General features: G+C 43.1%; 1 protein-coding gene across 1 annotated transcript; it reads left to right on the top strand.

The window, feature by feature from the left end:
- Positions 1-6,147: 6,147 nt before the first annotated feature.
- On the top strand, positions 6,148-8,000 carry S100Z (S100 calcium binding protein Z; the record flags this gene model as incomplete). Its single annotated transcript, XM_084304947.1, has 2 exons — positions 6,148-6,288; positions 7,842-8,000. 2 exons carry the CDS (start codon positions 6,148-6,150, stop codon positions 7,998-8,000), a joined length of 300 nt encoding a protein of 99 aa, XP_084161073.1.
- Positions 8,001-14,961: the final 6,961 nt, after the last annotated feature.

The raw sequence follows: 14,961 nt of genomic DNA, 5'->3' as shown, positions 1-14,961 counted from the left end.
GGGGCAGCGGTGTGTCTTTCTATATTAGAAAGTGTTTCGATGTTGTTGAGCCTGGGGCTGGGAATGATAAGGTAGTATCCCTATGGATAAGGATCAGGGGGATGGCCAACAAAATGGACATCCTGGTGGTCATCTGTTATAGACTATCAAACCAGGATGAAGAGATGGTTGAGGTGTTCTATAAGCAGATGGCAGAAGTCATTCAATTGCCAGAACTTGTCCTCATGGGTGACCTTAACTGCCTAAGGAGCCTAAGGAGCCTGTTGCTGAATGAAAGGGTGCTGTTGTGACACAGAGTTACCGGATGCCTACTCTGCTTCAGTCTTTACTGCTAAGGCAAGCCCTGAGGAATCCCAGACCCCTGGGACATGAGGGAAATTCTGGAGAAAGGAAGACTTTCTCTTGGCTGGGGAGGATCAGGTTATAGCCACAAATCCATGGGCCCAGATGGGACGCACTCACAAGCATTGAGGGAGCTGGCAGATGTTATCAGTATGCCACTACCCACGATCTTTGAGAGGTTGTGGAGAACAGGGGAGGTGCCTGAGGTCTGGAAGAAAGCTGATGTCACGCCAGCCTTCTGTACTGGGTCTGGCTGGAATGTTAACTTTCCTGCAGCAGCCCATACAGTGCTCTGCTCCATACTCTGCACTGGTAGGTGGAACAGCAGTGTTATCACACCAGTGTTGTGTCTACTGCTGAGCAGCAGTGGCACAGCATCGGGCCTCTCTCTAACCCTCCTAGGGGGTGGGCAAAAAGTGAGAAGAGAAACATCACCAGGGCAGCTGACCTAAACCAACCAAAGGGATATTCCATACCAGATGATGTCACACTCAGCAATAAAAGGTGGAAACAGGAAGAAGAGGGGAGGGGTGGGCTCTCGTTGTGAAAATGTCGGTCCTCCTCCCAAACACCAGCTATGTGCATTGAGGCCCTGCTTCAAGGACGTGGTCAGTCATTGCTCATTTGTGGGAAGTAGAGAGTAAAGAATAATATTTCCTCTGCACTTCCACATAGTCTTCATTTGTTTTATTTGTTTTTTTTTTTCCTCCTTTTTTTTTTTTCCCTTTCCCCCTCCCTTTTCCCCTTTCCCTTTTTATTTCCCTTTAGTTAAATTGTTTAGTTCATCATAATCTTTCTTTAATAATTATTATTAATAGTTCCCTTTAATTAAATTATCCTTATCTCAACCTGTGAGTTGTTCTTTGCTTTACTTCTCCCACTCCTCATCTAAGGAGGGGGAGTGAGAGAGTGGTTGTGGTGTTTAGCTGCCCAGCACAGTAAAACCACCACAGGGCAAGAAGGAGGACTTAGGGAACTACAGACCAGTCACCCTGCCTCCATCCCTGGACAGGTGATGGAACAGCTCATTCTAGAGGTCTTCTTTAAACATGTGGAGGAAAAGAAGGTGATCAGGAGCAGTCAGCATGCATTCCCCAGGGGGAAATTGTGCTTAACCTATCTGAGAGCCTTCTGTGACTGAAGGACTGGCTGGGTAGATGAGGGGAGAGCAGTGGCTGTTGTCTACCTTGACTTCAGCAAGGCTTTTGACATTGTCTCCCACAACATCCTCATAGGTAAGCTCAGGAATTGTGGGTTAGGGGAGTGGGCAGTGAGGTGCATTAAGGACCACCTGGATGGCAGAGCTCAGAGGGCTGTGATCAGTGCCGCAGTCTGGTTGGAGGCCTGTAGCTAGTGGTGTCCCCAGGGGGGTCAGTACTGGGTCCAGAACTGTTCAATTTACATGTCAATGGCCTGGATGAAGGGACAGCATGAACCCTCAGCATGTTTGGTGATGACACAAAACTGTGAGGTGTGGTACACCAGAGGGCTGTGCTGCCATTCAGAGAGACCTGGACAGGGCAGAGAGCTGGGCCGAGAGGAACCTCATGAAGTTCAACAAGGGCAAGTGTAGGGTCCTGCACATAGGGGAGAATAACCCCAGGCACCAGTACAGGCTCAAGGCTGACCTGCTGGAGAGCAGCTCTGCGGAGAGGGACCTGGGAGTCCTGGTGAACAATAAGTTAACTATGAGCCAGCAATGTGCCCTGGTGGCCAAGAAAGCCAATGCTGTCCTGGGGTGCATTAGGAAGAGCATTCCCAGCAGGTCAAGTTACGTGATCCTGCCCCTCTACTCAGCCCTTGTGAGTCCTGGCTTTAACTTCTTTACTGTGAGGGTGACAGAGCAGCGACAGAGCATTGGAACGGGTTGCCAAGAGATGTCATGGAGTCTGCTTGGAGTCTGCATGGAGTCTCCAGAGATGTCTCTGGAGATACTCAGAACTCACCTAGTCATGATCCTGTGCAGAGTGCTCTATGTCGCCCTGCTTGTTGGACCAGATCATCCCCAGACGTCCCTTCCAACCCTAACTGTTCTGTGATTCTCTAGTTCTCTGATCATTCCACTTTGAGCAAGAGGTGGGATTAGACACCTCCAAGGTGCTTTCTCACCAACACTTCCATTACTTGACTAGTTGTAACAGGCTAATTCAGTTACAAATGAGAAAGGCAATCTCCTCCGTGTCTCAAATTGTGCTGTGGTTCTGCTCCATGTGCCTGCTCCAGTGTTGCTTCTGTACTTACCATGGCAGATGCTAAAGTGCAAGGGAGCATCAGAGGGGAAATGGTGGCTGTTGACACATAGTTATGTATTGCTGTGATACAGGAGTGCTCTCAGGTCATGTCATCTTCAGTTATCTTCAGTGCTTCCAGATAACATACATACAAAAAGAAAAAAAAAAAAAAAGATTGTGTCAGAGTTTTGGATAAAGGTTTTGAAGCAGTGGACTGACAATCATGATTCTTGTAGAAGCTTCTGGGACCTGATATCAGTGGAGTTAGAAGATCTCTGCTGTCACTAGAGCCACTAGCAGAATTTCCTTGTCCAGAAAGGGCAGGTATGGACAGAGCAAACTGAATGGACATCTGAATAAACAAGCTCAGTGCAGCTGCTCCCTGTGTTATACTCCATCATGGAGTAGAAAGTTCTTACCCAATTAGCTGGAGTGAAAGGAGCTATTGAGAGAGAATACACAGACTATATCACTGTATAAATTACTGAGATGATGTTCTGGAGACAATGGAAGAAAAAAGCTTCTTTATTCTGTTCTGAAAATAGTAGCTCTGAAAGCTTATGCTTACTGCTCAGAAATTGTACCTCTTGTAGACCTTGCATGGATAATTATTTTGCAATATTATTAATAAACCAGACAATAGATGTAATATATATACAAATAGGAGGAAGTTACACCAATGAATTGACTCAACAGTGTTTTGTTTGTTTGTTTGTTTTGTTTTGTTTTGTTTTCTTGTTGTGGGTGAAGATGTTGTTGAATAAATGGCAAACAAAGAAACTTTAAGTTTTGATTGGGTAATGTTGCTGGACAATAGCTGTGGGCATTAGCAGATCACAGCCCTACATAGCTGTAGTGCATAGCAGACAGTCTCCCTCCATATGCTTTTACTTAGCATCTGCAATGGCACAAGATATGTCTAGGATATAATTGAGAGAGTTGTGCTGCAGCTGATATGCATCTCCATCCCCTCATACAGCAGATGAATGGAGGGCACCTCTCCTCCCCAGCACTCATCTGGCTTCAAGAGGGAGTAGATCCCTCTTGTCGTACATCAAATTTCCAGGCTGGTTTCCACCAGGACCTTTTCTGAAATTAACCTGAGCATTGTCTTCTCCTAATTCAGTGAGTACTCACAACCACAGTGATGGGAGGTGAAGGAGCACACCCTGCATTATTGTACATGTCTGCAGAGACCTCTAAGCTAAGGAGCCTGTTGCTTTACATATAGCCACCTCCAATACCACTGGGATCTAGCATTTCTGTTTAGTGCCCCTTTCTCCAAGAGAAAATTCTTGCCCATCAGACACTGATGAGACCCCTGTGGTTGGGGAGGTTTTTCTCAATGGTGTGGATGAGAGAAGTGTCAAATCGTGAGGCAAAGGAGGCAGATGGAGGTGTGGGCTGAGTTTTACTGTGGAACTTAAAATTATAGGTGCCTAGAGGCTTTTGGAAACAACAACGTTGCCTACCTCATCCTCTGTCCTGCAGGCTGGGACAAAAGTGAGAAGCAGCCACAGCTGTGTACCCTGTTGCTGTTTATCTGTCCATTTGTCTTAACTGGGCACACATGTGCAGCAGGTGGAGAACTTCATGGAGGCAAAGTAAACTCAGAGCAAGAAGCTTTCCATTTCATGTGACTGTCATGAAAACTATGGGTTTTTGATGTTTTGGGTGGTAAGTAGGCTCTATCATGATGAAATTACTGCTTATTGTGTTCCCTAGCCATCACCAGCAGGGCTGGCATGTCTCTGGGGCTGGGACAAGGGAAGACGTCTTCAGGTAATATGGCTTACTGAAAGAGACGTTGCACTGCACTTTTTATTCCACGGGGAACGAGCTCAGAAACAGAAGTGCGGAGATGATGTGTATGTGGTAACCTGTTTAGCCAAGCTGACAGGAGCTTTGTTTCAGCTGTTCAAAGGGCAAAGATCTGCAAAAGCATCTCTTGCTTGATATGAGATGAGCATGTGGATGATCCACAGGCTGAAAGCAGGATGCTGACCTCAGAGCACTTTTGCCTCTTCAGTTCATTTCAACTGGGTTGACAAAGATTAAACGAAGTCTACTGCTCTGAGCAATTCCAGATGCACCTGTGTCTGAAACTGGTTTTGTCCAGAGGACATGTGAACTATGGCAAAAACTTCATTCATCAAGAGCCAACATTTTAGGCTTATTGAAACATCTGACATTAAAGATAAATGACTCAAGGAATTTGTTGCAAACTCATCTACAAGCCTACTTTTGGAAGCTTAAGTATCCTTGAGGATGGGCTGCCAGTGGCTCAGCATTTAGGCTCACTGCTGTAGAAGTGCAGAGAGATTAGAAATATATATACATATATATATATATATTTTTTTTTTTAAATGGGGGAAAGTTATTTTATACTGACTTTTAGTTATTGTTAGCATTTCCTAATTTTGACTTTCAGAATCCCAGATGTGCATTTTTGTAAAATGTCAAATGATAAAAAATACATTGTGTGTTCCACACACAGCCCTCTGTGCTGCCTAGTAAATATTTTAGTGACCTATTTAGAGCAAGCGGCTTTTGTTGAACACGGTAGGCAAATACAGAGGGAGACGGAAGCCCTGTCATCCTTGTGACAATTACATGTCCATCTCTAATCCACCCTCTCAGCCTGATAAACAAGTGTGTGCATGAGTTTTGAACAGAAGGTGACCATCACCTTCTGATCTGTTTTCTTGCAAATACTTCAGTTAGCCTGTAAAGCAGGTAAGCAGTAATATTTTTTCTTTATAACTCCAGTCTTTGAATTTTGTTTGGTTTTGTTATTGTTGTTTGTTTTGTTTTGTTTTGTTTTAAGCTCTCGCCTGGGGCTTAATCAAAACAATGTTTCCTTCCACCTGATTTCTAATTCTAGTTATTCTTTGAGTCAGCTACTCAGCAATGAATTGTATTTCCATCTTTTGTAAGTTTTAGTGGTGCTTCCCTTTCTATTTTCTGACTGCATGCTTGATGAAGCAAACCCTCTGGTGTGCCTAGCTCATAGTTGTTTATTCCAGGTAATTTACAGGGAGAAAAAAAATCATCCCAAACAAGCAACTCCAAATTAAGTGAAAGCTTTTGCTCCTACCCTTGCATCTCTTTGTGATTGGTGACTTTCCTCTCACCACCTTAGAATCAGGTATGTTAGGAGCCTGCTGTATAAATGTACTTTGGCTGTGGCTTCCAGTTGATCCCATTTTCCTGAGGAAACTTTTGAATAAGCAGTGTACCTTCATCTTGCTTGTGTTCTCAGCTGTGGGTGCAAGAGGTTTCCTTTTATATCAAATGGATGCATGGTAGCACAGTTTCTCAAGTGAAGGTTTTTCTTTCTTTTTACATTTAGAAGTGAATTCTAATGAATTCAGGAACATGTTTTTTTTTATAACAATCTAGACTTGTTCACATGCATTTGACAGCATGGATCAGCTGAAAGCCCATTTTCTCAGTGCTGATAACAATTTCTACCTCCAGCTAGCTCTCCATCCTTTCCCCAAGGAAGGACTTTGATTCCTCTGCCATGCCACTGATTCTGCGTCTTTGCCCCACAGCTCTCCTGCTTGCTGCTATGTCCACACCACTGGAGGATGCTATGAACACCTTGATCAGGATTTTTCATCACTACTCTGGCAAAGAAGGAGACAGATACAAGCTCAGTAAAGCAGAACTCAAGGAACTCCTCGCCAGTGAGCTCACTGACTTCCTTTCAGTAAGATGCAGCTCCTGAGTTTCTTGAGTTTCTGTTTCACTGGTGAGATAAGCAGCTATCAAAGTGTTCAGGAATAGCATCTCTTTACACAGCAAACATCCTGCTATAGCCTCTCAGATGACAACTGTCTTGCAGAGACGGAGAGAAAGAGATGAGATCAAATTTCACTTTTGAAAAGTGTGTTTTCAGAGGGTGGTCTGGGCCCCCAGTTCTCTCCCAGGTGCCACAAGGCAGGCACTTTGTGCTTCGCTTGCTGTGCTTTTGGACAGAAGGGCCAGCAGCAGCCAGAACTAGTAACAAAACTCATGCTGGATCAGGCTTTATTTATTTGTTTGTTTGTTTTAGTAATGGAGCAGAAATAAGTCATTCAAAGATTCAAATTCAGCAACCAGCTCTCAGGAAATGACAAAGTAGTTTGCATACCATATGGCATGGGACATCCCTCTGGTTCCCTTAGGCCAGCTGTCCTGGCTGTGTCCCCTCTCAGTGCCTTGTGTACCCCCAGCGTCCTCGCTGGCAGAACAGCACATGAAGCTAAAAAGGCCTTGTCTCAGTGTGAGCACTGCTCTGCAATAACTGAAACATGGGTGTGTTATCAACACTCTCTTCATCAAAAATCCAAACTACAGCATTGTGTGGGTCTCTGTGAAGAAAATTAACTCTGTCCCAGACAAAACTATGGCATGACACCATGGTCATGCAATAGGTGAGCTCCAAGGTCCATTTTATTCTTGGCGGCCTAACTAAATCATACCCAGCTGTGATGCGGAAACTGTTATGGGAAACCACAGACACACTAGAGCTGCTTATCTGTCCCACAGTGTTATTAAGAAAACCTTTCAGGGATAAGTATTTTGATACGAATATCTCTTTACATGTTTGTTGTGTTCTTCATTACACAGCATTGACACTTTATGGAATAATGACCTGATCCATAACAGATTTTCTGTATCCTCTAAATTGTAAGGATTGTTGAGGACCCTATCACCATCAGTAGGACTTTTAATATATTGTATCCATTTTCTTGAATTGGATTTTCTTTTAATCTTGGTTATTGATTTATTTTCATGAGATTGACTGTCCTTACTCCCACTGCATAGGATGTGTTGTTTGTGAAGTAGAGATATTCTGAATGCGATGAGTGGAGGTATAATATGACCATTTATAAACAGTTGCTTGAAATTCAGAGTACTATTTGTTATGGATGATACAAAGAAATTTCAATTTTTATTTATTTACTTATTGCACATTACAGATTAGACTTGTGCTCAGCAGCTCCTAAAACTTGTTTGATTCATTTCAGTGTCCATTCAGTACCTGTATTCCTTCTAAGAGCTGCAATGTTTCCAGTTTCTGTAGCTGCATACCTTTGGGACCCCAGACCTACGTTTTTAATGTTATGACTCACGTATATTAGTATTTGGGTGCATATTGCACTCACCCTTTTATTTAATAGTATCTGGTCTTGTGTCATACTGGTGGGTTGCACCATCACGTGTGTTGTAATTATGCATTCAAGATCTGCCCAGCTAAGATACTTTTTTTCTCTTTAGGGCCAAAATGATCCCCTTCTGGTCGATAAGATTATGAAAGATCTGGACTCCAATAAAGACAATGAAGTGGATTTTAATGAATTTATGACTCTGGTTGCAGCTTTGACTGTGGCATGTAATGATTTCTTTGAAGAACAACTAAAGGAAGAAGGATTTTAAAAATGCTCGATACAATCAATCTCGTCACCACAAATACAATGAAGTATATCTACTTAGCTAGTGCTCATCAGCATTTAGTGAATGCAAACCATCATCAGTCAAACTGCTACTGCAATAAGACACTTATAGACCAGATCAGCAACTGGTGTAAGCTGGACCAAAGGCAGCTTACACTGTTTGAGATCCGGCTTTTAGTATTCTCAGCCTTTGCACTGCGGGTGTCTGTAACACACACTGATCAGTTTCCCAGGTCCCAGGCTTGGGGTGGCAGAGCACTTGGCAGGAGTTAAGACTTCACTTTTGTAAGTGTCAGTGGAGTGGGAAGTAAAAGGAACGTGAATGTTGCTTACATACTTTCTGAATTGGAAAATTTGGAATGAGACATAAAATTTGCCATTTAGTTTTCAGTCATTCTGTAACAAACATGCTTCTGCAGGTCACAGAAAGTTGTTTGTTTCTTGCTCAGCTCTGCTTATTCCAACGCCCTTTTTATTTGCTGCTCCATACGTCCCTGCACTCTCGTATTTCAGATATGGTCACAGCTGCCTCCCGCCGCCTGAGCAGATGGTGTTGCTTGCTGTGATTATGGGTTCATTTCCCCCAATCTCCCCAGCTTCCATTTTGTTGTGTTGGCATTACTGCATCCCAGTGGTCCACCTCTTTGTTTGTCATAAATGAATTCATTCATATGATAAATTATTCAAATACATAGAGGTTTTAGTCAGCAAGCTGCTCTGAGGGCTGATGGAAGAACTGGGTCTTTAGGGGAAATGTAAATGCTTGCTGCTTTCACTATTCTGGCACCCTTAAGAGGAGAGCTTTTAGAGGACCACTTGTGGTGGATTTCATGATAGGATCCCGGAGTACAGCTTCATCATGTGAGTCATCTGATGGAACAATAATTTCTTCTTGTGCTGATCCAACTCCCTGCATGGATGTGGTGCAAAAGGGGCAGTGGGACCCCATGGCCAGACATGGAGAGAGAAATGTTTCAGTGTTAACCCATCCTTGGACTGAAATAAGTGTATATCTAGATTCCTGTTTAAACATACTTCCAAACCCCTGCAAATCCTTAGTGACAGCATGTTGCAGCTTTTTTCTTGCATGGAGTGCTCTCATTGTTTATTTTTGTTTGGTTGGTAATTTCAAACTGTAATAAAAGGTGTCTGAATTAAGTGAAGATTATCTGTTTGTGTAAGAGGTCAAAAAAAAAAAAAAAACAACAAGAACCTTCAATGTGCCAATTTGCTGTTTAACTTGCTGTCAAACAGAACCCCCAGATCCCTCTCTGCAGGGTTGCTCTCCAGCCTCTCAGCCCCCAAATGATCTTATCTTGGAAAAAAAAAGAAAAAAAAAAAAGCAAGTTTGGGTGGTGGTAGAGGCTCTTTAACTCTACCATAACAGAAGTTATATAGCATTCACAGAATGTCTTATACAGGAGCGTGGCAGAAAGTATTAAACTGAAGACAATAACACAACTTTTTGTCCTCTTTCATGTCATGCACTTTAATATCCTTGCTGTTCTTGGACGAGGGTGGCAGCAGGACCAGCCAGAAAAGGCAAGACTTCTTTCATGGTCCTGAAGACTGTTTCTGGTCTCTCAGAGCTTCCCCTTCTTGGGTGGCATGGAGAGGAGCATAGTCTAAACCTTCAGCCCAAAGCTACAAGGACTCAGGTTGTCTCAGTGAGGACTGCTTTTTCCATTACAACTTTTGAGCAAAAACCTTTCTGGAAATAAGCTTCAGCACGTCCATAACCCCCGTGCCTATCCTTGGTGGGACCCTAGACACTCAGCAGCTTGTGTGTTGAGTGTAGCTGTGGAAAGTCACAACTGGGGTCAGACAGGGAGCCCTGCTGAAGAGGGTTTGTGGAGCCATCTCATCAGCAGAACTGACTGCAGACTGAGTGCAGTCTCGCTCCTCTGCAGAAGGGGCTTGCTTGCATAAGAACCAGACAAGAATGACTCAGATGGCCTTTATTCCAACCAAAGTTTTATAAAACTTAATAAATCAGTGTTTGGCTTTGCTGGTTAGGTTTTCCTGGTTGCTGTTTTAACTACATGGACAACTGTTAAATTCTATCAGTAGCAAAGAAGAAAGTATTCCATACAAAAACCAGAGAATAAACAGAAAATGAAGAAAATGCTACAAAGCCCATTCAAACACTAGAAAACAAAAAACACTGGCATAACCTGGGGTCCTGGGGCAAGGCACTTGCCATCCCAATCCTGGGCTAACAGTGGGTTGACCCACTGCACCAGAAGGTCACTCACTCCTCAGCCATTCTTCTTCTGCCCGTGACAACCACTGCTGCATTCGCAGATAGCACTGCTAGAAGAGATGCCTAAAATCTTCCTTTTTCTGGGGAAGATCACCTCAAAGTTTTGTATTGCCTCAGAACTTTTCTGTAAGCAAGCTTCAGGATGGAGAGCTGCACTGAGGACACTCTTGCTGGCTATGCAGGAAGGTGTTTGTGTGACCAACCTCACTACAGACATTTTGTCCTGCAGACATGAACTTTTTGATTTAGCTGCTCTTAAAAGTAGAGCTATCTTCTTTAAACATGAAGCCATTATTTTTTTCTCATTGTTTACTGACACTTTTCTTGCTGACTTCAAGTTTTCCTGTAATTCATGAATCCAGGAGCCACTTTAAACTTTTACATGAAGAGGAAGCTTGTTGTGTGGGTTCCTCCAAAGTCAGCTTTCAGCTTTAGGAAAGACGTCTAATTATGGGCATTTTTTCATTTGTGTTACCAGACTGTCTGAAAAATCAATAGAAAAGTGAACACTGCAATATGGCCTAATATTTTCAAGTTACATTAAAGACCAATAAAAATCCAGTGATGCCAGACAAGATCCTTTCTAGCTATTGTGAAATTGTTTTCCCTGACATCTAAAAAGCAGATTTTGAGAAGATAAATGGCATTATCTTGAAAGCCTCAGCCTTTGCCTTTTACTTTTATTTCAGTTCAAAGGATACTTGAAGTGGCAGTGCAACTTGATACACAAAGCTTCATGCACTATTGGTAAATAAATTTATAACCTCTTCAGATTTGGTGTCCAACTGCTGATCTCCAAACACTGCATGTGACACCACCAGTGCTTTGAAAGGGAGCAGTCCCTCTTAGCTCTGACTTACTGTCCAGGTCAACTGGAAGGCAACATTTCTTTTGCTCTACAGCCCTGTAGGCGGTGTCAAGCCCAGTGGAAAAATCATCATCCTACAACAACAGTTCCTGCTCTTAAAGGTGAGAAACAAAGTGGCCTGGGGTTGTGGGAGGGGAGAATGCCATGCACACCTATTTGGTCTGGGAAATCTGGATAGGACTACCTTTCAAATCCTGGTGCATAACTCCTCACCCTTGGCATCCCTATACATAGGCTGGCAATCTCCCCATGCTGTCAGTACAGTGCCTGCTCTTTTGAGATGTGCACTTTCCCCTTAGCAGAGCAGCTATTTACTCCTGGGGCAAAGGCTTATAGGTCTCCCTTAGTGCAGCAAGCACTGCTGTGGGTGTTCAGTCACAGCAATGTGCTGGGTCTATGCAGTGTGTACAGTACGGACTCTAAATCTCAAAATCCAGTGCATGTATCTCAGTGAAGCATGGCTTCATGGTATCCCAAGCAGTTGGAAAATTAACACTCCCATGCATGCAGGCCAGAGAAAGGTGGGGCAGAGCTCTCCTATGGCAATGCAAGTCCATGCCAATTTACTCAGCAGTCCAAGTCTGAGCCCCTTTCCACTACGAGCGTTGCAGGCTGTGCTGCAGTGTAAAGCAGAGAGTGGCCAGGAGGGAAACTCTTGGCCACGACCCAAAGCCCACAGTCCTAGGCTGGCACCATGCCGAAAAAAGTTCAGTTACTCTCAGATTTCCACCCAGATAAGTTGGTTAAAAGGTCAAAGACAGGACTTGCCTCTTAAATCAGATTAATCTATATAAAGGTTTTTGACTGGCAGGAAGATTTCTTAGACTGTGATGTGATGTCATGTGCATGTCTAATAACGGGTTTGATTGACAGGCTAACAATTAATAGATGTGTCTTTAGGGATAATTAAGTCTGTTGAATGGCACTGTATTATTTAAAGGAAAAAAGGGGTCACATTTTCAATTTTATCTTTCTTCTTCCACATGATACTGCATGAGATAAGATTTTTTGTTTATGATCTAGCAATCTTTTTTTTCTAAGCAAGGACATTTTCATCCATGTCCTTTCCTCTGAGCTGGGCTACATGCCCTTGGGTAACCATCAGGCAGAGCAGATGAGTGAACTTCTCCAGATACATTAAAAAATAAAAAAGTCTTTTTAAATACCAAATTCCAGCCACCTGCAATCAGTTGTGTAAGAGGGGGACTACTCCCAAGGAAGAGAACTGCAGCTGCATCCACTTATTTTGCCCTAGCAAGTAGATTCTCAGCTGATATAAAACAACAAAGCCTATTGCACTTAGTGGCGTAATTTTGCAACAGCTGAGGACATGTGCTTATGACTTTAAATTAGCCGTCAATGGAAAGTTGTGCTTCTGTTAGCTGGTTGGCTAAATAAGGACATATCTGTAAAATTGCAAATGTTGCAACAAGGCAGCTGAGAGGAAAACAGAAGAAGCTGTTGCTCAGAGTACAGGTATTTGTAGGATAAATCAGTGGGAGATGTTCCTTTGGTTTGTCTCCTTCAAATTGCAAGCTGTCACTCTCAGGTCTTGGTTGACTTTGTGTGTTGCAGAGCAAACAGTCGCAGTATGGGTACCAAGTATCTCTGCTGGTGGAGTCTCTCCTAAAGCTCCATGTGTTAGGATGACTCCACATTCACATCTGTTGCATGAACCCAGAAAAGCACATGGACAGGAAAAACCTGTGGGTAGAACAAGTTGTGAGGAGCTGAAGGGCAAGTGAACCTGCTGGGGTTTTAGATAAGTGTTTTTTTTTTGTTTTTTTTTTTTTTGTTTTTTTTTTTTGTGAGCTGAAAAATGTCAGGAAACTGAGAACACTGCAAAAACTGCATCTTCCCCAGCTCTGGCTGTGGATGTTGAGTGGCAGTGGCAGATAGGTCCACATGGTTAAGCTACAGGTAGTTGGAGGAGATATAGTTCTGGAGAGCTCTGTCCTGTTAAACTACAAATGTCTTGACTAGGAGAAGCTAAAGCTTTTTTGTCTTTGCATCAATGACCTATTTTACAGTTGTCACTCAGGGAAAATTTTTGTCATTTTTTGTTGCCCCAGGAAACAAATTAAGTGAAATCAATTCATGAGAATTTGAAAGCTGAGTTTGATTTCTCTGTGCAGTGAAAAAACATGTTGGCAGACCTGAGGTAAGAGATGGTCTGTGAAATTTCTATCAAAGTCTAAGCTGTCTCTAGGCTTCAGGAGGTGGAAGAATGCCAGGTGATCTCAAAGTCCTTCAATGTTTGTTTTTTTTCATTGACACGAAACACTGCGGTACTTCTGTCTAGAAGGGGAGGAATTACATGCATGTGAAAAAGAGCTAAGTGGTAGGAGTAGCTGAGAGGATAAATACATCGATATGCTGGGTATGCTGGCATCTCTTATCTGACTCATATTGACTAGCTGAACTGTGTTACAATCCACAGTATTTCTGAAATGGCCCATTATTGTAATACCTAACACTGTTGGAGACGATCAGGTTGAATCACAGCTCTTTCCCTGGATGAGTGAGAATCAATCAAGGAGACAGTCACTTCAGCTGAGAAGTACTTGTCCTTGGATAGGAAAAATATTTCATGATATCACTCTTTGAAGGGGAGCTCTGTCAGAGAGGAATTTTGTTCTTCACAGTGACCCAATTCTAACAAATTTTGGAATGAGGTGTGTGTAAGTAGTAAGATTTTTCTATATATCCAAAAATAATATTTTGTATTCTAAGGTGACCTCAGCATTGAAAATAAAATGACAAATGTTCTGGTAACTCAAGTCTGGGAGAGGAGAGGAAGCAGTGGCTGAAACACCCTGTATCCTCTGCAGGTCTGGCGCGTAATCTGATGTTTGCCTCCGAGCAAAGTGCAACACCAGTAATTGTGCCCCATTCTGGGAAGGAAACTGCTCTTCTCCAAGGACACTGGGACTGGTCAGGGAAGCCACTACTTTAGGTGAAGACTGACACAACCCAGTGCTGATCTGTTGGGATGCAGACATGGAGAAAAGGAGGACAAAGATATGGAGCACCTACCAGATCTCTCATGTTGGAGCCATGTTCAGAGTTGACATCCCAGGTGGGCAAATGTCCTGAAACTCTCCTAACACCAGAGCCATGGCACATGCCTTTCCCCATCACCCCCTCCCACATCTCTTTTTTTCTTCCTGGGAGAAAACTTTTCTCCACTCCCACTTCTTGGCCCCAACTGCTTTGTGTAGACGCTGCATTGAGTCACAGGCAGAGCTTGTAGTGATCATCGCCCTCAGGGTAATCTCAGTGTCTGAATATAATATTTGCTTGATTATTTGTAACCCGCTAAACTGCGAGCTTCACAATTCTTGTTCTTATTCAATGCCATAAATAGTGTTAATGCAACACTTATCATCAAGCCTGCACAATGCTGATAGTCTTTCTGTTCACCAATCCACAGGCATTCGTCATTTCTCAAAGCTACTCAACATAACAAATCACACATCTCTTGTGTTAAACTGCCCAGAGTTAACAAGCTACATTTACTTCACCTTACTGAAAGTTCATCTCTATTTAAGGCCAACTTATTCATACACACACAAGTAACAGAAGTGTCATTACAGAAAGATGTACTGCAAGGCTTGGAAGAGGTGGTAGATTTTCCTCTACCAGCACACAGAGCTGGGGACAGCAGGTAGTGGCAGAAATGCCCATTGCCTGCAGTGGGAGGAGTGTTGGGTTTAGGATGGATCATATGTTGCCAGAAGATTTGCCTGACTCCCCCAAAACAGAGGTAGAGTAAAGGTACAAAATGAGATCCCGAACACTGTACTTTTGGTG

This window comes from Netta rufina, assembly GCF_964035555.1.
Source record: "Netta rufina genome assembly, chromosome: Z".
NCBI lineage: Eukaryota > Metazoa > Chordata > Aves > Anseriformes > Anatidae > Netta > Netta rufina.
Note: the sequence above shows the minus strand (reverse complement) of the source record. Positions and strands in the feature narration are given on the sequence as shown.